The sequence below is a fragment of the Acomys russatus genome, chromosome 19, assembly GCF_903995435.1.
Source record: "Acomys russatus chromosome 19, mAcoRus1.1, whole genome shotgun sequence".
Classification (NCBI taxonomy): Eukaryota; Metazoa; Chordata; class Mammalia; order Rodentia; family Muridae; genus Acomys; species Acomys russatus.
This window is the reverse complement of record NC_067155.1, coordinates 55,527,674-55,547,173: the sequence shown is the minus strand read 5'-3', so window position 1 is coordinate 55,547,173 and position 19,500 is coordinate 55,527,674. Positions and strand designations below refer to the sequence as shown.

Sequence of the window (19,500 nt, the reverse complement as noted above, 5' to 3'; positions counted from 1 at the left end):
CCCCACTTCTCATCAATTGTTTTGCTGTGCTGCTGTGCTGTGCTGCTCCTGTGTTAACCTCTCTGGGCCTCAGTTTTTCCATCTGTGAGATGGGGTTATGTTTATGAGCCACCATTGAATGCCTGCTCGTGGTCTGAATATAAATGTCACCTCACTCAGTCCTCTGAAAATCTTGCAAGGCGAGGAGGTCAGCTGTCTTTGTTGTAGAGACAGGGTGGCGGAATGACAGAGGTAGACAAAAGCCACCTGCTGTCACACAGCAAGACTCTCAGAGCGAGAATTTGAACCCAGGTCTTCCACTCCCCAGGCATTCTGACAGTTTGCTCCTTGCTCTGCTGAGGCACAAGGTTGCTCCAGGAGGAAGCATTGGGTTGATGAGTGAGAGGGCCTTAGCTGGTGCCACACATGGGCCTAGGATAAGAAATGGGAGTTGCTGTGGTTAGCGCCCTATCTGTGGGATGAGATGCTGAGTGGAATCAAGGGTAAGGCTGGACTGATGAGTGGAGGCCTAAAGTAAGGAAACGATGGTTGTGCTGTGTGTGTGTGCACGCGCGTGCACGTGTGTATGGGTCAGTGTGTGTGCGTGGGCCAGCCAAGATACTGGGACAGACAATCATCTTGGTCTGATATTGGGCTCTTGTTTATGTTGGGAACTTGGTTTCGTCAAGTGCTGATCACAGCTGGGAGAGAGAGAGAGAGAGAGAGAGAGAGAGAGAGAGAGAGAGAAGGAAGTTAAGGAGGGAGGCTTAGTATGGGTCTCAGCAAGGTAGTGTGGGCACCCCTAGACCAGCATGCTGTTTTTGGGGGGCATAATTTTGGGCACTCCAGGATAGCATGTAGTTTTAGGAGACAGTTTGACTGGCATGGATGTCCGCACCTGCCTCCTGCCTCAGGCATCACACAGCCTGGTTCTGGAAGAGGCCGTGGTCCTGGGGACTGACAAGAGACAAAGGTAACCTTGGTCTGCTATGGACACTTTAGCTGGGGAAGGAAGTAAGGGGGTTCAGAGCTGTGCACCAGGATTAGGGGGTGAAAGATGTGGGGGAAGCAAGTGTCTTGGGTGCACCCTGGGCCTGGGAGGCCCTGGGCTGCTGCCCTGCTCTCCAACCCCTAGCACCCTGCTTCCTGTAGGATCTCCTGGATCCAGGGTTACCGACCTGCACAGGTCCAGAAAGGACCAAGGAGCTGGGCTGCCGTGCCTGGGCTTTTCTCTAAGAGAAGACATCGAGGCTGTAGCTTCAGGACCTCCAAGTGAAATCTTATCAGGAAATGGACTGTGCTAAATGATGCCCATTAGATGGGTCCTGGCCTGAGGCAGCCGATATCCTCATGTGATGGAGACAGTGGACAGGGCTGTGGTGTGAGGGTAGAGGCAGAGAATGGAGAGTGGGACCCAGCAGAAGGTAGAGTCTTGCCTTCAGCACTGGAAGAGACCAGGCTGCTGATGTTCAGACTTTGGGTTTCTAACCCAGAGCCACGCTGCTCTTTGAACTCCAACTGTCACTTTGCCACAGTCATATTTACACAGTTTGTCCCTGCTGTCCTAGAGGGAAGGAACCCATCCGTCCCCTTGCCTTCTCACAGGCTCTGGGTCTGTCAGTCTGTCCTTCCTGCCTCCCACTCTGCTCCTTTGCTGTGTGTGTTCTGGTTTTTTATTCTCACCTCTGGGTCTTTGCAGAGGCTGTTCCCAGCACCCTCCATGCTGTTCCACTTCTGCACTTGGCTGGAGGCCTGTGTTCTGTCCTTGGCTAAGAGGTCCCTGCCTCAAGGAGCAACTCAGGAGCACTTTCCAGGGCCCCAGGCAGAGTCAGCTGCCCTGCCATCCTCCCACAGGATCTTGTAAACTGACGTTCCTGGGGAAAAGGGGGAGGAAGAAAGATAGACAGAAAGCCACCAGGGTTGAGGACTGTACAAGGCTAAATAACCAAATAGAACTTAATGAGGGAGAATTGAAATGTTGCAGAACCAGAGCTGAATTATCGTGGTCACTCTTTAGCACCTTAAAAAAAAAAACAAAAACAAGCCGATTTATTTATTTATTTATTTATTTAACTTTGTATGCATAAGCATTTTGCCTGTCTGTCTGTCTGTCTGAAGGTGTCAGATCCTCTGGAACTTCAGTTACAGACAGTTGTGAGCTGCCATGTAGGCTATGGGATTTGAACTCGGGTCCTCTGGAAGAACTGCCAGTGCTTTTAACCCCTGAGCCATCTCTCCCACTCCTCTTTAGTACTTTTAACAGTCAGTCATTGCTCACCATTGTGTCTGGCCTAACATTCTATGAGAAAAAAAACAAAAAACAAAAAAACAAAAAAAACCTGTGGGATGTGTTCTAGCAGAACTTCAGCTTCCAATTCCAGAAGCTAAGACAGTATCTGAGAGCAAGAGGCCAGTTTTTCCTTGGCCTATGCAATTTCCCACCAGTATAATTAGTAAATGTCCTGTTTATGACTTTCTTTGTTCTATAATTACTTCCAGGTCAGACACCTTTTCAGGAGAAAAGCCAGATCAGTGCCCCAGGCTGTGTCACTCACATTTGGCTCTGGCCAATCTCTCATTCCCCTCAGGGTGAGCACTGTGTTTTGTACGGGCCCTTTTATCTCCTCATACTTAGGCCTCTGATAAACCGCTAGTGTCACTTGATGGTTACAAGTGTGGCAGCCTCGCTGGATGGCGCCTGTCTCCCAAGCACATAGGCCCTGGGCTCTCACTCACCTTTTGTCTCCTCAGTGCCGAGTGGAGCAGGCCTGTGAAAATCATTGAGTGTGTCTGAGTATCTCTGTATGTGTCTGTCTATCTCTGTACCTGCACATGTCTGTCTGTCTCCACATCTGTGCGGGTGTGTACCTGTCTCTCTGCACCTCCCTCCCACCCTATGTGTTCACTTGTTGAGATTAGAGGTCAATCTTCTACCATTTTCCCTCTTTTGTTTTGAGTGAGGGTCTCTCACTGAATCTGGAGCACAGTGGTTAGCTGTGACTAGGTACCCCGCAGACCCTTCCTATCTCTGTCTTCCCTAGTGCCTGGGACACAGGTACCTTTAGCCACTCCCAGCTTACATGAGAGTGCGTGTGTGTGTGTGTGTGTGTGTGTGTGTGTGTGTGTGTGTGTATACATTCTTTACTTACATTTCTTGAAAGGAAAAGAGAAGCACAGTGATGGATTTTGTGGGACAATTTTACTTTCTGCTTGTAAAAGCCCATGTCCCCTTTGACTGTTGCAATCTCATGCATCTGATGGGGAAAGGTGACCATTTCCTGAGACTGTGGTGACAGTAAGCAGTGTCACTTTCAAAGCAGAACTCAAGAAACCTACAGAAGCTACTGAAAAAGTCTTGAATTCCAGCTAGTGATGCCCCATAAATAAACAATGTGACCCCCCCACACACACACACAACCATGCCAACCAGACAGGACCAAATTCTACTGAAAGGGAATTAATGCAGAAGAAACACGTTCTTCCAGAAAAACCAGGATTCCGTTACGAACCACAGAGCAAGCACTTCCAGGTTAATGAGTCCGTCTCTGCTCCACCTTGAAAGGAGTCTGCTTTGGTTACCTGTATGTCGTCACGGCATCACCATCATCTTCTAGCCACAGCATTCCAGATGATTCTCTCAACCACTCAAAGTCTTCAACAGTCTTACCCGTCTGTGAACCCTGCCGATAAGGCCCGCCCTGGCAAGATACATTCACGGGTGCAGCAGTGGCATGGATGATATGGGCTCACCAGCCATACCCTGACTGGATTTGAGGCCCATGCCATGGAGAAAACTCCCACCTGGTGCTGCACATCTGGTCAAGAACCCATGTCTGGGAGCTCACTGCCCCCCGCCCCCTGGCGAACCTCCTCCAGCTATGCTGATAAACGGACACAGTGTACATCTGTATACCCATGGACAGGTGCAGCTCCGTGGCCTCAGCAGAGAGGATGTCCACGCAGTCGATGGTGGTTAATACAGAGCCACAGCCAAAGCGCAGAACAGTACCTGTAAGAGTATTCAGCATAAATGGGGCATCTGTAGTATACCTCCCTCCTCCCAAGGCTTAGGGGACATAGAGGAAGAGGGGATGGAAGATTTTTTTGTTTGTTTGTTTGTTTTGAGACAGGGTCTCTCTGTACTCTTAGCTGTCATGGACTCTCTTTGTAGGCCAGGCTGGTCTCTAACTCACAGCGATCCGCCTGCCTCTGCCTCCCGAGTGCTGGGATTAAAGGTGTGCGCCACCACTCCCGGCTCTGGGGATGGAAAATTGTAAGGTAGGATAAGACTGGGGCAAATCGGTGTCTCCTGGATACAGCAGCACAGCTGGAATCACAAACTCACAGCAGATGTGGTCTGTACAAGCCCGAGCCTGTTGACATTCTAGCCTGGATGGGAGAGGCGCTCACCAGCCCCACCACTAGCTGATGGGTGTTTGTGCAGGGAGCGCGTCTTAGGGTCTCTATGGCTGTGATGAATCACAGTGACCAGCATCAGCTTGGGCAGAAAAGGGTTAATTTAGCTCACACTTCCACATCACTGTTCATCATCAAAAGCAGTCAGGGCAGGAACTCAAAGACGGCAGCAACCTGGAGTCCAGAGCAGAGGCAGAGGCCATGGAGGGAGCTGCTTACTGGCTAGCCTACAGTGGGATGGTTATGGAGGCATTTTCTCAACTGAAGTTCCTGCTTCTCAGACGACTCTAGCTGGCTTCAAGTTGGCATGAAAATCGCTCAGCACGGAGTGGGTTTTCCTTAGGGCTGTGGTCGCTGGCAGGTTGCCCACATCCCAGTGGGTGGCCTCACACCCATGTGAATATGAGAAACACTAACTGGATTCAGACACTCACTTACTGAAAGAGTGACATGAAATATGGAGGGGGCTTGGGACTGAAGGAGAGATAAACCTGTTTTTTAGGATCCAAGTGCGGGATTGGAATGGTCTCGCGAGAGAACAGGTGAGGTTAATCCACTAGAAGATCGACCACCTCGTGCAGGAGCTTGATTATTGCCAGCTGAAAAGATCCCGTGAACAGACTCTGGGAGGAGATATATAAATGAGCTCAGAACTAGAGGCGGGGCTTTTTGGAGACTTGGGATAGTTTTGGCTGTTCATCGCTGCACTTCGAGACGCTCCTAGAGAGAACCACTCGAGGGAAGGCTTTGGGTCTCCGGCTCCTGCTGAGGTTCATGGTTCTGGTTACTCTAGGTTCCAGCAGAAGAAATCCTGCTGATTGTGCCAGGAGAATCGCCTCGGAGTTGATATCCTTACGGTTTTGTTACTGTGTCCATTTATCCTCATTTCCTATTGTTTTGGTTAGTCGGGTTATAAGTGACATATGCTCTGTGACTAAGTTGTTAATAAAATATATTGGGTAAGAAAATTGAGCCTACATGGGGAAGTCATGACTGGGAAGGCAAGGAAGGGTGAATTTGAACAAAACACTTTGAATGTATATTATGAAAATTTCAAAGAATATTCTACAAAAGGGCCAGGAGACTTCTTTTTTTGTTTGTTTGTTTGTTTACTGAGACAGGGTCTCTCTGTATAGCCTTGGCTGTCCTGGACTCGCTTTGTAGACCAGGCTGGCCTCGATCTTATGCCTGCCTCTGCCTCCCAAGTGCTGGGGTTTAAAGGCATGCACCACCACGCCCGGCCCACCAGGAGGGTTCTTAATTCACTCTGTTTTTCCCTGCAAGAGGCACAAACCACTTCTGCAGAGATGGTCTGTTCCTCCCACGTGCCTCCTGAGGATAGTATGTCCCCAGCACCAGCTGGACATGTGACTAAGAGGGTGATTTGGGGTCTTACTTCTTGTAACCTGGACATTCCCTGTCTCAGTGACACTTGATAGAGGCTCTGGCCTTATTGGGATTAGTGACACTTGTTTAGACACAGAGACGGGCACAGAAATGGTAGAGATGAGTTGGGCACAGAGGCACACTTTAATCCCAGCACTTGAGGCTGATGCAGGAGGATTGCTGTAAGTTGAAAGCTGGCCTACCTATGTGACTATGAGACCCTGTCTCAAAAACAACCAAAAAAAATTTTTTTAAAAGGGTCAATGAGATGACTCAGAGAGTACAGGTGTTTATCACCAAGCCTGATGACCCGAGTTTGATCCCTGGGACCCAAATGGTGGATGGAGAGAAAGCTGACTCCTACAAGTTGTCCTCTGCATGTTCACACACACGTGAAATAAATAGAATATTTTAAAGCATGATTAGCTTGGCTCTCACCCAGATCTGCTCAGGACTCCCAACTGGCCTCTTGTCCTCTCTTTCCATCACTTGTGGGGTTGTGGGGGGGGAAACCTTTAGTATTGCAGTTTGGGTGTAGTCAGGTTCCAACAAAGAGCCTCTGCTATCAACGAGGCCATGAAGACTCCTTTTTGCTAAGAGGCAGCCTCTCACCTAAATGACACAGCCGCAGCATCTGCTTCTTCACAAGGAAAATTCCTTAAGGTCACCATGGACACAACTAATGTTCAGATTATTTTCTCAGTCGTCCGTTCCTTGCTCTCTGAAGTTATTCCAACAGTAATTTAGGAGTGTGGTGTGTGTGTGTGTGTGTGTGTGTGTGTGTGTGTGTGTGTGTGTGTGTGTGTGTTCGGATACCTGTGTGTGCTTGTGTTTTCTGTTTTATGAGACAGAGCCTCATCAGGTAGCCCAAACTGGCCTTGAACTCTTCACCTTCTCTGCCAGCCTCCCAGGACTGGGGATTACAGGTATGGACCGCCCTGCCAAGATGAACATCCACTCCTGCTGGGCAGGGAGAGGTTGTCATGGAGACAGGCTCGCCCTTGTGATGATATGTCCTGGGCGTAAGTTAACACTTTGTTACGGAAGTGAAGAGTGGCAACTGACTGATCATCCAGGTGGTTACAGCTGGGCAGAGTGTCCCATCCATGTGACCTCAGCACTTGGGAGCACTTGAGACAGATCCCCAAGTTCACATCCATCCTCAGCAAAGTAGTGAGATCCTATGTTAAAGAAAGCTACGAAACCTTCATCCTTTATGGATGGGTAGTTGGAGGTGGAGGTAGAGGGCAGTGAGACTGTTTTGGATGATGCCTTGGATGGTGGCTACTACATGGGCCTGCATCTGAGAACCTGGAGAACTACAAGACCCGAACGCTGAGCTTCACGTTAGCCATGGCCTTGCAGACAGCTCATTACAATACCCGGTTTGGACCAGTCACCTGTCACGGACCCACTACAGTCATGGAGAAACTGGACACCAACCATCTTGTGGATTTCTCTCACTTGCTCTTCCTGCTTTATCGACCTGTGCATTTTATAGTCTAGGAGACTCTACAACCATTTTTTTTTTTCTTTCAGTGACAACAGAAGACCAAGAAAGAAAGAACAGCAACAGCCTGTTTAAAATACTTCATGCCTCCTGGTCTGCAGCCTGCTGGGATGAGGGTTTGAGAATCCAAAGTAATGCCGAACACCGGAGTGTCAGGGAGCAGGGCAGCCAGGGATGGCAGATGCAGAAGTCTGATTTGCATAGCCCCGCCCTTCTTGGGAAAAAGAAACCAACTATGGCTATAAGGGGCCTCGCCCTTCCTGGGAAAGAGAAACCAGCCCTGCATATAAGAGGCAACCGGCAAACACTCCTGTCCCTAGCATGGAGAAGGAGCTCAGCAGAACCCCAGCCAGGGGGCTGGACAAGTTCATAGAGGACCATCTCCTCCCTAACACCAGGTTCCGTGATGAGGTCAGAGAAGCCATCAACATCATATGCGATTTCCTGAAGAAGAGATGCTTCCAAGGCACTGACCACCGTGTGAGGGTCTCTAAGGTGGTGAAGGTGAGCCCTCTTCAGCCCGAGATGACTGGGATAGGGTTGGGGAGGACTCCCAGAAGCCAGGCTGCTGCCCTGAGTGGGGAGCGAGTTACTCACTTTCTCTGTGTCCCAGTGTCTTCATGTATACCCCAGCTATGGCACAGGGCAGAGAACAGAGCAGAGACCCCACCTGCTGATGATGGGACTGATGCAAGCTCATCGTTCATATTTACCTTCTGTGAAATGGGACTCCATGACAACAGTACCTAACTCACAGTCACTGTGAAGGCTGCAGAATTTGTAATGCCCGTTCATCTATGTCAGGTGTGCAAGTGTGTTAGTGATTGTGCTCAGCATTTTATTTAGGGAGGATCTCCGCAGTCTCATTTGTTAATTATTTTCTCAAAAATTTTCTCACTGGGCGGTGGTGGCACATGCCCTTTAATCTCAGCACTAGGGAGGCAGAGGCAGGTGGATCGCTGTGAGTTCAAGGCCAGCCTGGTCTACAAAGTGAGTTCAGGACAGGCAAGGCTACACAGGGAAACCCTGTCTTGAAAAACAAAAAAAAAAATTTTTTTTCTCTTTGTGAATTCAATTTTCTTAATTTTAAAATTCATTCTATGACTTTTAAGTACTGTTACAGACTATCTTCATGCAAGCATGGTGTACTTTTAGTGTATTCTGTTTAATACTCTGCTAACAACGGGGATCATGACAAAAGTTTCATCTGTCTGTGTTAATTTACTCACAGTCTCCTCCCACTCACAACTATCCCGATTTCTTTTCTTTTTCTTCTTTCTTCTTCTTCTTCTTCTTCTTTTTTTTTTTTAAGACAGGGTTTCTCTGTGTAGCCCTGGCTATCCTGTACTCGCTTTGTAGACCAGGCTAGCCTCAAACTCACAGCAATCCACCTGCCTCTGCCTCCCAAGTGCTGGGATTAAAGGCATGCACCACCACCGCCCATCTAACTATCCCAATTTCTTGCACTCCAAGCTGACCTCCCCGAGAGAGTACCCCTTCCATATCACACACACACACACACACACACACACACACACACACACACACACACACTTAAATCTAGACTCTAGAGAGAAAACAAGGATGTTTGTCATTCTGAATATGGCTTATCTCTGGTATCAAGAAGAGCTCCAGAGCCATCTATTTTCCTATATAGATCTTGATTTCACTTTTCAGGGCTGACTAGTATTCCACTGCACATGTGCCGGCCTTCTCTATCCATCCATTTCCCTGGGTGGTGGACTCCTAGGCTGTTTGGCATCTGTACTGCCCAGCCTGGCTCTCTCACCACCCCTTGTCATTCTTATCACTGTCTTTCAGGGCGGCTCCTCCGGCAAAGGCACCACACTCAAGGGCAGGTCGGATGCAGACCTGGTGGTGTTCCTGAACAATCTTACCAGCTTTGAGGATCAGTTAAAACGACGGGGAGAGTTCATCGAGGAGATTAAGAAACAGCTGTACCAGTTGCAGCGTGAGGGAGGTTTTGGTGTTAAGTTTGAGGTCCAGAGTTCACGGTGGCCCAACTCCAGGGCTCTGAGCTTCAAGCTGAGCTCCCCCCAGTTCCAACAGGAGGTGGAGTTTGATGTGTTGCCAGCCTATGATGTCCTAGGTAAGCCAGCCAGCTGCAGAGCCTCAACCTGCCCTTCCTTAGGCCTTCATTCTCTCATCTATTTCTTTCTGTGTGCGTGTGTCAGGGGCGGGTGGGCTTCACATGCGTGCAGACATCTAAGCACTTGTTTGCACGTGTGGGTAAAAGTAAGAAGCCACCCTTGGATGCCGGTTACTTAGGAGCCTATTTTTGTTGAGAGGTTGTGTTAGAGTTCTTCAGTCGGCCTGCCTATGATGTCATTGCTTACCTGCCACGGGGGTGTGACCCTGCCCAGGGCCATATAAAAGGACACACCCTCCACGTGGTGCATCTCTCTCTCTCTCTCTCTCTCTCTCTCTCTCTCTCTCTCTCTCTCTCTCTCTCTCATTCTCTCTCTCTTTCTCTCCACTCCACTCCTTCCTCTGCCCCCTTCTCCTCTCACTTTCTCTCTCTCTTACTCTTCCTCTCTCTCCCCTCTCTTCCTCTGTCTGTCTGTCTCTCTTTCTCTCTCTCTGGGGTACTCCTTCTCCCCCCCCACCATGTTCATTTAATAAATGCCTCTACAGCATAATATCTGCTGACTGGTACCTTATTATACCTTACTACCTTAATTACCTTATATCTTACTGCTTTAATTTTTAAATATAAAAGGTTGACCTTGAGTTTGCTGCCCCACCTTTGTGGCTCTTGCAGCATGTAGTGGGGGTCAGGTGGAGCTGTGTGCTCTGATGGAGCTGAACCCACAACCTCTGGCACCTGAAGCCTCAGCATGTTTATTAGGGGTAGGGAGAGGGGTTGCCTAGTCTCCCAGGAAGTCTCTGTAGAAGGAGTCTTGGGCTTAAACAAGTATACTCAGACAAATTCAGGACCTCAGCCTTCCTCTCCAAGCCAGGTAGGTTTGTTGTTTGTTTGGAGATAAGTTGAAATGAAGCTGGCTGACCCACCTAACTGGTCAGACAGTGAGCCTGATGGATCCTCCTGTTTCTACTTCCTGGCACTGGGATGTCAGGTGTGGACACTCCCTCCCCCATCCCAGTTTTTTACGTGGATGCTGGTAATCTGATATGGGGTTTTACACTCACCTAAGGAGCCCTTTACCCACAGAGCCATCTCTCCAGCCCCAGGGATCCTACATAACACCTATACAGTGAGCCTCTCTCTTCGTAGCGTGTCTCTAAAAGTGGGACAGGGAGATGGAGCTAAAAATTAAACCTGTTGTATCTTCTATTGAAGAATGAGAAAGCTCAGACCTGTGCAGAGGGCTGGGTGTCTACAGGAGGGTTTATGCAGAATGGAGACTTCTCAGAGGAGAGCTGTCCCCTCAGAGGGACTGGAACCCAGCCACCACCATCCCAGCGCCCCCCCCCCCCCATGCACAGGCATGTTATATCATTACACATTAATGATCCTCTATGTAAAGATCTCACATCAGGCTTGACACACAGTGGGTTTTTGTTTTGTTTTGTTTTTTGTTTTTTGAAACAGTGTTTCTCTGTGTATTCTTGGCTGTCCTGGACTCACTTTGTAGACCAGGCTGGCCTTGAACTCACAGAGATCCGCCTGCCTCTGCCTCCCAAGTGCTGGGATTAAAGGCATGCATCACCACGCCCAGATCTGTCTTTTTATATAGCCCTGGGTAGGGCCACGCCCCATGGCAAGTGAGCAATGACATCATAGGTAGGCAGACTGGGGCAGAATCCTAACATTTCTCTCTTTTCTTATAATTAAAAAAAGTGAGGATGTTGGATTATTTTTCTTTTTTTTTTTTTTTAAAGAGATTTATTTATTATTTATACAATGTTCTGCCTGCATGTACACCTGCATGCCAGAAAGGGTACCAGATCTCATTATATATGGCTGTGAGCCACTATGTGGTTGCTGGGAATCGAACTCAGGACCTTTGGAAGAGCAGTCAATGCTCCTAACCCCTGAGCCATCTCTTCAGCACCCTGGATTATTTTTCATATAAGGTAAGTTAAAGTATATAAATGTAGGTAAGAGGGAGAGAGAGAGAGAGAGAGAGAGAGAGAGAGAGAGAGAGAGAGAGAGAGAGAGAGAGAGAGAGAGAAGCAATAGCAACAAAATGTCCACATGATGTGGTGAAGGGGAAGGGAAAGCTGCCCTGAAAGTTGAGGTAGAGGGCAGGCTGTGCCAGCCACGGCCTGCAGCAGATAGGGACTGAGGAGTGCTGGGGGAACCTGGAGCTGTCTGTCCCGGGGTTGGGGCACACCATTTCAGCCTTCGTCAATGGATAAGGGGTGAAGTAGTCAGTCTTTGACAGCTTCTTGCTGACAGTGGGATGGTGTTGGGTAGGCGGGTGTTAAAAGGCTGAAATGTTGGCCAGGTTCCGGAAGAACAGGCTGTTGCATTCACTGTCCAGGGTCTGAGAACATCTGTGGCTGGGAAGGACAATGCAGGTCCAGCTGACACCATCTGTGAGGTTGGACGGGAGCACCTGTGGGTAGCTATTTTGACGATGTCCTGGAGGTAAGAAGTCTGGCAGGATAGTGGAACATATATGTGGGCAGAAGACAACGTTAATAGGTTAGGGAGAAAATTCTCTTTAGGGGTACATTTGAAATTTTTGGGAGAACAAAGAGAAAGGGCTTGAAAATAAGGAAAGAGACAATGCTTGAAAATTTTGGGGGAACAAAGAAAAGGTTTAGATATAAGGAACTTCCTTCTGCTTTACCCGATTGTTGGCAATAATTAAAAAGGTCTTGTTTTGGATCTGTCCAAGTTTGGTTGCAGGTGTAAGCTTGGCAGCCCTTAATGTGGGCGTAGGGAGTTGAAATTCTCTAGCAGGCATCCCAGAGGAGCCTGGAGAGGTGGCAAATGGACTGTTTCTCATGGGGAGCTGAAGTCAGTAACCTGTTAGGGCATCTGCAGAAATGGTTTGTGACTCAAAAGACAGGTACAGACTGCTCAGTAGCCAAAAGAGTGCAGCTCGGCTGATGAGCTGGCCTGGGGACACAGCCCACCCAGTACTAGGATTTATGGCGGCAGCAGTCGGTGGTGGGTGGTGGGTGGTGGGCGGCAGCATCAGAACAGAGCTGTGTTGGTGGTCCTCACCTGGTGGGAAAAGTTGTAGTTGTAGGTTATCAAGAAGGAACATCCTGTCTCAAAAAACCAAAATCAACCCCCCGCCCCAAAAGGTGGAATATCCTGTCTCGAAAAACCAAAACCAAAAAACAAACAAACAAAAAAACAAAAACAAAACAAAAGGATGGAACATCTACAGTCATGCAGACTGACTAGGTACCTCCGCTCCTGTGAACCAGAGAGGTTTCCTGAGAGATATTGGGAAGTGTTTATGCCAACCAGGAAGGGGGAGTTTACTTAATCAGCCGGTGTTGGTGTGGGGTGCAGAGAGGTGGCAATTGGATAGTTAGGGAGGAGAGTCCCAAAACCAGTGAAAAGGGGAGGAATCCCACCCTCTGAAGTAGGCGATAGGTGAGAAACTTAGGCTGTTGATTGGCAGTACTTATGTGGATTCTGTTTGACCTGAGGGGTGGATTTCCTGCAGCTTATAAGAATCCTTTGAAATTTATAAAGGGAGATAAATTTGAGGCACGTTAGCATCATCATTGTTTGAAATCTGTAGTGAAACACATTGTTAGACATGTGTAGGAAAAGGCAGTGGACATACAGCACAGAAGAGGCTTGGGAAAACACAAATACTCTTTGAGGTGAGCTTAGGAAAGGCAGAAGCCTCAAGGATCTTTCTGACATCTGAGGAACAGTAACATGGGGAGCACAGAGATCTCTTGTAGAGCAGGAGGGAAAAGGCTTACTTGATCTTGATTTTCAGCCTCAGGACACATCAGAAAGGCACTGTACTCGGGACAATTGGGGCAGGAACTTTAAAGGGACACACATCATGCATGATGTCCTGAGGTGTGGCAGGGCACATGGCTGTATGGGGAGTGATGTTTGCTGTGGTAAAACTGCCTGATTTCACTGAACCCCATAACCAGTGAACTTGTCCCACTCCTCTCCCATACAGACCCAAGAACCTCAGAGAAAGGGTAAGGTGCTAAAATGAATGAAGCCTCCTTTACAGGTCATGTCAACATCTCCAGAAAGCCTGACCCCGAGATCTACAAAAAGCTCATCCGTGAGTGCACCTCTAAGGGTCTGGAGGGGGAGTTCTCCACCTGCTTCACGGAGCTCCAGCGAAACTTCCTGAAGCAGCGTCCAGCCAAGCTGAAGAGTCTCGTCCGCCTGGTGAAGCACTGGTACCAGCTGGTAAGACCATCGGGCTCAGCGCTGTGGCCCAGCCTTGCAGGAGGGTAGAGAACGGAGGTGGTGATGAAGAGAAGGAAAGGTGAGGAGCAAAGGGGAAGGGAAGGAGAGAGAATTGGGAGGTGAAGGAGAAAGTCAAGGGAGGCAGGTGCTGAAGAAGGGAAGAGGAGGGGAGAGAGGCCCTGGGAGAAAGAGGTGCCAGGGTCCAGCCACAGGTGAGGGCAGGGCTTGAAGCAGGTGGGTCCAAGAGTGAAATATCGCTTGGTTTCATTTCGCGAGAGACAGGACAGAGAAAGGAAACACATTTGAGTACGGCTTGATTTAACTCTGACAGCCTGGGTCTCTCACAGGCTTTATTTATACACAGAATCATTTCCTCAAAAACTTTAATTATTGATTACACAGACTTCTCTTTCTTTCTTTCTTTTTTAAGATTTATTTATTAGGTATACAGTGTTTTGCCTGCGTGTATGCCTGCATGCCAGAAGAGAGAACCAGATCTCATTATAGATGGTTGTGAGCCACCATGTGGGTGCTGGGAATTGAACTCAGGACCTCTGGAAGAGAAAACAGTGCTCTTAACCTCTGAGCCATCTCTCCAGTCCCCGATTACACAGACTTTTAAAGGACATTTTTCTAAAGTCTTTCTTGACTGCATAAGTATATTGAACTAAAAGAAACAAAGCGAGCAAACAGCAAATCTCATGAGAACTAAAAAAAAAATTAGCACTAAAATAAGTTTTCTTTTAACTCAGTGTCTTTTTCTTGAGATTGGCGTGGTAACGCCTTGCAGTTACAGAAATGCTAGACAGGATGACTCTGTTTGAGCTTGATTCTGTTCTAGTTTGTCCCAGAATTAATAGATCAGAAGTTACTTCCTTCTACCTGTTACGTCAAACTTATCTTTCTATGGAAGTCAATCTCACTGATCCTTGTTCAATTCTTCCTTTCCTCCCTTTATTTTTCTTTTATATTTGACATAAGCCCACCATCCATTGATTCTTAAAATACTGTGTGGCCCCTTACCGAACCAAAAGGTGGTCTGATTTTTGTTTTTCTACAATATCAGAAAAGCCCTGGTCTAATGAGTCTGTTCAGGAAAGCAGGCAGCTCATTCGCTGAGCCCAAAGTGTTTCCCTCTGTCTCTCTCGCATGAGCCCTTGTTTCAGATGACTCAGATCTTTATTACAATGTTGCAAAGGATAGAAGAACATCAGGATTCCTAAAACTGCTTGCTTTGCCCTCAGGAAGGTACCAAGGTCAGCCATGAATTGTACGATCAAAATACCTTCCTGTCCACACTAGTTCCTTGTTTCTGAAGCTGGGCAAGAAAACCTCGGGATTCAGTTACAGTTTGTTAGCTCCTAGAATCTCCCTGAGTTTTTCTTCTTTACTAATTTCCTCAGATCCTCTGTCTTATGCTAACTAATATCACTTATTAATAATCTACATGTGTGTCTAAGTAATAAGTTCTATGAAAGACTCGGTTTTCTGCAGAGCTGTAGTCTCCAGGGAATTCCATTAGTTTCATTTGCATCAACGCCAGCTTTTGTTACATTACCCCAGCTCTAGCTTTCGGTGAGAGGCCTTTAATAGTAAGGAGTATAAAATACAAGCAAGAGGTGTGTAGCAAGTTTCCACCTAGGGGCAGTGAAGGGTCAGCCCAGGTCATCCAAGTGCTGGAACTTTGTCAAACAGTGCCTTCAGGGCACCTGGCACCACCAAAGCAGGGCTTTTCATGTTTGTCGTGAATGATTCTTTTTTCTAGTCCAATTTCCAGTCAACTAGCTCATTTTTCAGCTGCATCTAATTCACTGTTCATGTGTCATTTTTGATCTTTGGATCCCTCTTTCTTTTTCTCTTCCGTTTTTTTTTTTTTTTTTTTTTTTTTTGAGACAGGGTCTCACTATATAGCTCTGGGTATTCTGAGGTAGACCAGGCTAGCCTCAAACTCACAGAGATCTGCCTGACTCTTCCTACTGAGTGCTGGCACTAAAGGTGTGTGCCACCACACCCAGCTTGATCCTTAAATTTCTAGTTGACTTTCTTTTCCAAAATGTCCTGCCACTTTCTAATGCTTTAAATTTCTTGACCTGTCAAGTTATTGTTTGTTTGTTTGTTTTTTAACATTTATTTATTGCTGTATTCTGGAATATTTATAGATGTGTGACATAAATCTGGTGTTGGTGTGTGTATACCTGTTCATGGGAGCGTATTTGTGTGTGTGTGTGTGTGTGTGTGTGTGTGTGTGTGTGTGTGTGTGTGTGTGTGTGTGCGCATAAACGTGTGGATGTCAGAGGATGAGGCCAGGTCCTCAGTCACTCTCCACCTTATGTCTCCAGGGAGGGTGTCACACTTGAACACACAGTGTGCTGAGTTGGCAGGTCTGGGCAGTCATATAGTGCTGGGGACCCTGATCTCCTGAAGCTGGGTTTATGAGGCGGCTTCCTCACTAGACTGACATTCATGTGTCTGCTGGGGATGTGGCCTCCTGTTCCCACTCTTGCACAAGGAGGGAGGCACCTTCCCCACTGAGCCGTCTCCCTAGCCCCCTCCCAGGTACTTCAGAGCCCACAATAAAACCTTCAGTGGTGAGCATTGATTACTATCCCGCCCCCACCTTCAATCCCTAGCTGTCACTCACGGTGTCAGGATTCCTCCTGTGCCTGCTACTGAATGTCCAGTCTTTGTGGACCACACAGGCTCCATCTCAATCAGTCAGATCTTGGCTATAGCACAGGAGGGTCCATAGACTGACTCTAAAGCAATGGGAGTGGCTGGGTGACAATCAACCTGTAATGACAACATCAGGTGGCAGCTGAATTGAGCCCATGAGAAGTGGCCCCCACAACAGCTGAGAGCCTCGTTTTTCCTCATTGCCTTTCTCTTTTCAGTGTAAGGAGAAGCTGGGGAAGCCACTGCCCCCGCAGTATGCCCTGGAGCTGCTCACAGTCTATGCCTGGGAACGTGGGAGTGGGTCCACTGAGTTCAACACAGCCGAGGGCTTCCGGACAGTTTTGAAACTGGTCACCGAGTACAGGCAGCTTCAAATCTACTGGACAGTGAATTATGACTTTGAACACGAGGAAGTCTCCAAGTACCTGCACGGACAGCTCAGAAGAGCCAGGTAGCCTGTCCCCACTTGGCTCAGTTCCCACTAGTGTGAGCCAGGCTGCACTTGTGTGGAAAGGGGGAGGTGGGAGCCCTGTGTCAACGGAGCATCTCCTGTCCTGTCACTGTGCTGGGCACTGTCCTGTAGTCACCTGATTGACATGAGATCCTACAGGCCTGGGAGGCAGGCATGGGCTCTCCTGTGTGCAGATGAGGAGACCAAGGCTCTGATATGGTCTAGACCCAAACACTAAAGGAAGAAGTGTTAAAGGAACTTTTATTCCCCTGTTTCAGTTGTTGTCTCGAAGGCTTATTGCCTCTGTCTGCTAACCTAGGCCTAGTTCTGGAAGCTTCTAGACTCTATACAATCTAACCTAGGCCTAGAATGTTTTCACCCTCTGAGACTTACTGCTGAATAAGCTCACCTAGCAGTTCTGGCTCAAACTCCTCTCCCAGCTGACTTACTCAGTCTGGGTTTTCTGTCAGTCTCTGAATTGCTCTGCTTGTCTTCAGACTAACTCCAGCCATCTTTTCTAATGTTCTGGCTCCTCCTCATTCTTCAGCTCATCCTGCCTTGGCCTGTGTCTAGCTTGTTCTTTCATTGAACCTCTCTCTGCAAAACTCTCTGGGCAAAACCGCCTCCTTTCTCTCATTCTCTGTGCTGCTCCCTGAAGTAGTGTCTTCTCTTCTCCTGAGACTTGGGCAGATCTTACCCTATCAGATCTTTCTCTGATTCATCACTTTTTCTGCCACTCAATTAAACATCACTTTGTTTTGTTTTGTTTTGAGACAGAGTTTCTCTGTGCAGCCTTGGCTGTCCTGGGCTCACTTTGTAGACCAGGTTGGCTTCGAACTCACATAGATCCTCTTGTCTCTGCCTCCCAAAGTGCTGGGATTAAAGGTTTGCACCATCAGTCCTAGCTCTTGCAGCCAGTGCTTTCTTTCTTTCTTTCTTTCTTTCTTCCTTAAAAAAAGGTTTATTTTATGTATATGAGTGCTCCATCTGCATGTATACCTGCATGCCAGAAGAGGGTATCATTTCGCATTATAGATGGTTATGAGCCACCATGTGGTTACTGGGAGCTGAACTCAGGACCTCTGGAAGAGCAGACAGGGCTCTTAACCCCTGAGCCATCTTCAGCCCTAAACATCACTTTTAATCATGGGTGCTTAGTTCTACAAACTAACCTTTACTTTCATTGCTTGAGATTAAAAACATGCACCACCATGCCTGGACCTAAGCTTTTCTTTACCTGAACCTTTTTCTATATCAGGCTGGCCTTGAGCTCAGTTCTGCTTTCTTCTGTCTCCTGGATTAAAGGTGTGTTTGCATTCCAGCTGGGTCACACAGACCTAGAAGGTCTTTGGATGTGATCTCTTGCCAGAGCAGCCATGCTCTGAATTAAAATTCCTCTACAGAGGAGAGGACATGGAGCAGTAACAGTGTCATAAGGGCAGCGAGGCACCAAAGGCCAATGGGTGGACCAATTACCTGTAAATAACACAGTGGATTTGTCACTTGAGGTAGTGACATGGCTTGATCCTGTGCTGTGTTCAGTTTTCACACCTTGTGCTTTCAGACCAGCTGGTCCAACTCTCCTCATCTCATAGATCAGAGAGGCTGAGGGACCTGGCCCAGGACACACAGCTACTAAAGGATAGAGGATTTGAACTCAAGTCTTCCAGGTCATGGGCTAGGATCCCTCCAGGCTTGCTGTATATTGCAGGTCAGAGATTCAGGACAAACTTTGGGTAGGGGGTGTTCTGTTGGACTCCTCCCCTGCCCCTGTGCAGTGGCACCTGGGCCACTGGCCAGCTCATCAATTCCCTCTCTGAATGTTGCTCTGCAGGCCTGTGATCCTGGACCCGGCTGACCCAACAGGGAATGTGGCTGGTGGGAATCTGGAGGGCTGGTGTCGGCTGGCAAGAGAAGCGGAGACCTGGCTACAGTACCAATGCTTTAAGAACTGGGATGGTACCCCAGTGTGCTCCTGGAATGTGCCAGAGAGCCCCTAACAGGTACCCAGACCTTGGTAGGATCCCAGACCTTAGCACAACTGACTCCATGATGGAAGTACCATTCAGGCCATAAAACTCAGCATGTAGACAGCACCGCCTGCCAAAATTAAAACAAAGGCCCAATCCATCAAAGCCCATAACTCTGAGGAAGTCTCTAAATGTACTAACTTTGCTTTTTGGCTTCTGTAGTTCTGCTTCTGGCTAACTGTTCTAGCTAACTGAGGTGTGTCAACTCAGGATGTGGGTTTTGTGCTCACAAGCTCACCCTGAGAAAGGATCAGGACTGTACTGGGGTCCCCAACACACAGTGTAGTCACCAGCCAGATATTAAAGACTTGCTATAGGCTTGACCCCATGTCAGAGCGGTCTTCTCTGGTGGATACCCCACAACAAGACCTTGTCATCCTCCTGGTCCCTTGTACACAGCTCCAGTTATTCCATCCACTTAAAGAATATTCTCATAAATATGTGATCTTTCTAGAGGTGCTGTGTCCTGCCACACTGCTTGCTTTACATTTATTCCAGCAATAATCACAGATTCTCAACCCCTCCCACAGAGTTCTTGTCCCTCAGCCTCCTCAGAAACTGCAGCCTCTGCTCTTAGTGTCTGCTTTGCTTAGGCTCCATCCTGGGCTCTTTATCATACAGAAACTCACTGGATCCTCACTAGGGCTCTTGTGGGTGTGCTTCCTGACTCCCCTGTCTTCCCAATAGGAAAGGAGGCTCAGTCCATAAGGCATTTGCC

General features: G+C 48.0%; 1 protein-coding gene across 1 annotated transcript; it reads left to right on the top strand.

Annotated features, from left to right (window-relative positions):
• The first annotated feature begins 7,590 nt into the window (after positions 1-7,590).
• LOC127202806 (2'-5'-oligoadenylate synthase 1A-like) lies at positions 7,591-19,165 on the top strand. Its single transcript, XM_051161591.1, has 5 exons — positions 7,591-7,795; positions 9,113-9,401; positions 13,444-13,628; positions 16,520-16,752; positions 18,587-19,165. The coding sequence occupies exons 1-5, from the start codon at positions 7,613-7,615 to the stop codon at positions 18,750-18,752; spliced, it is 1,056 nt and encodes a 351-aa protein (XP_051017548.1). The 5' UTR covers positions 7,591-7,612; the 3' UTR covers positions 18,753-19,165.
• Positions 19,166-19,500: the final 335 nt, after the last annotated feature.

Bases quoted from the DNA above. Each gene is read 5' to 3' on its own strand.
- LOC127202806 (XM_051161591.1), top strand. From the start codon at position 7,613: ATGGAGAAGGAGCTCAGCAGAACCCCAGCCAGGGGGCTGGACAAGTTC. The intron at 7,796-9,112 runs GTGAGCCCTCTT...ACTGTCTTTCAG, and splicing joins GGGTCTCTAAGGTGGTGAAG to GGCGGCTCCTCCGGCAAAGG. The intron at 13,629-16,519 runs GTAAGACCATCG...TTCTCTTTTCAG, and splicing joins TGAAGCACTGGTACCAGCTG to TGTAAGGAGAAGCTGGGGAA.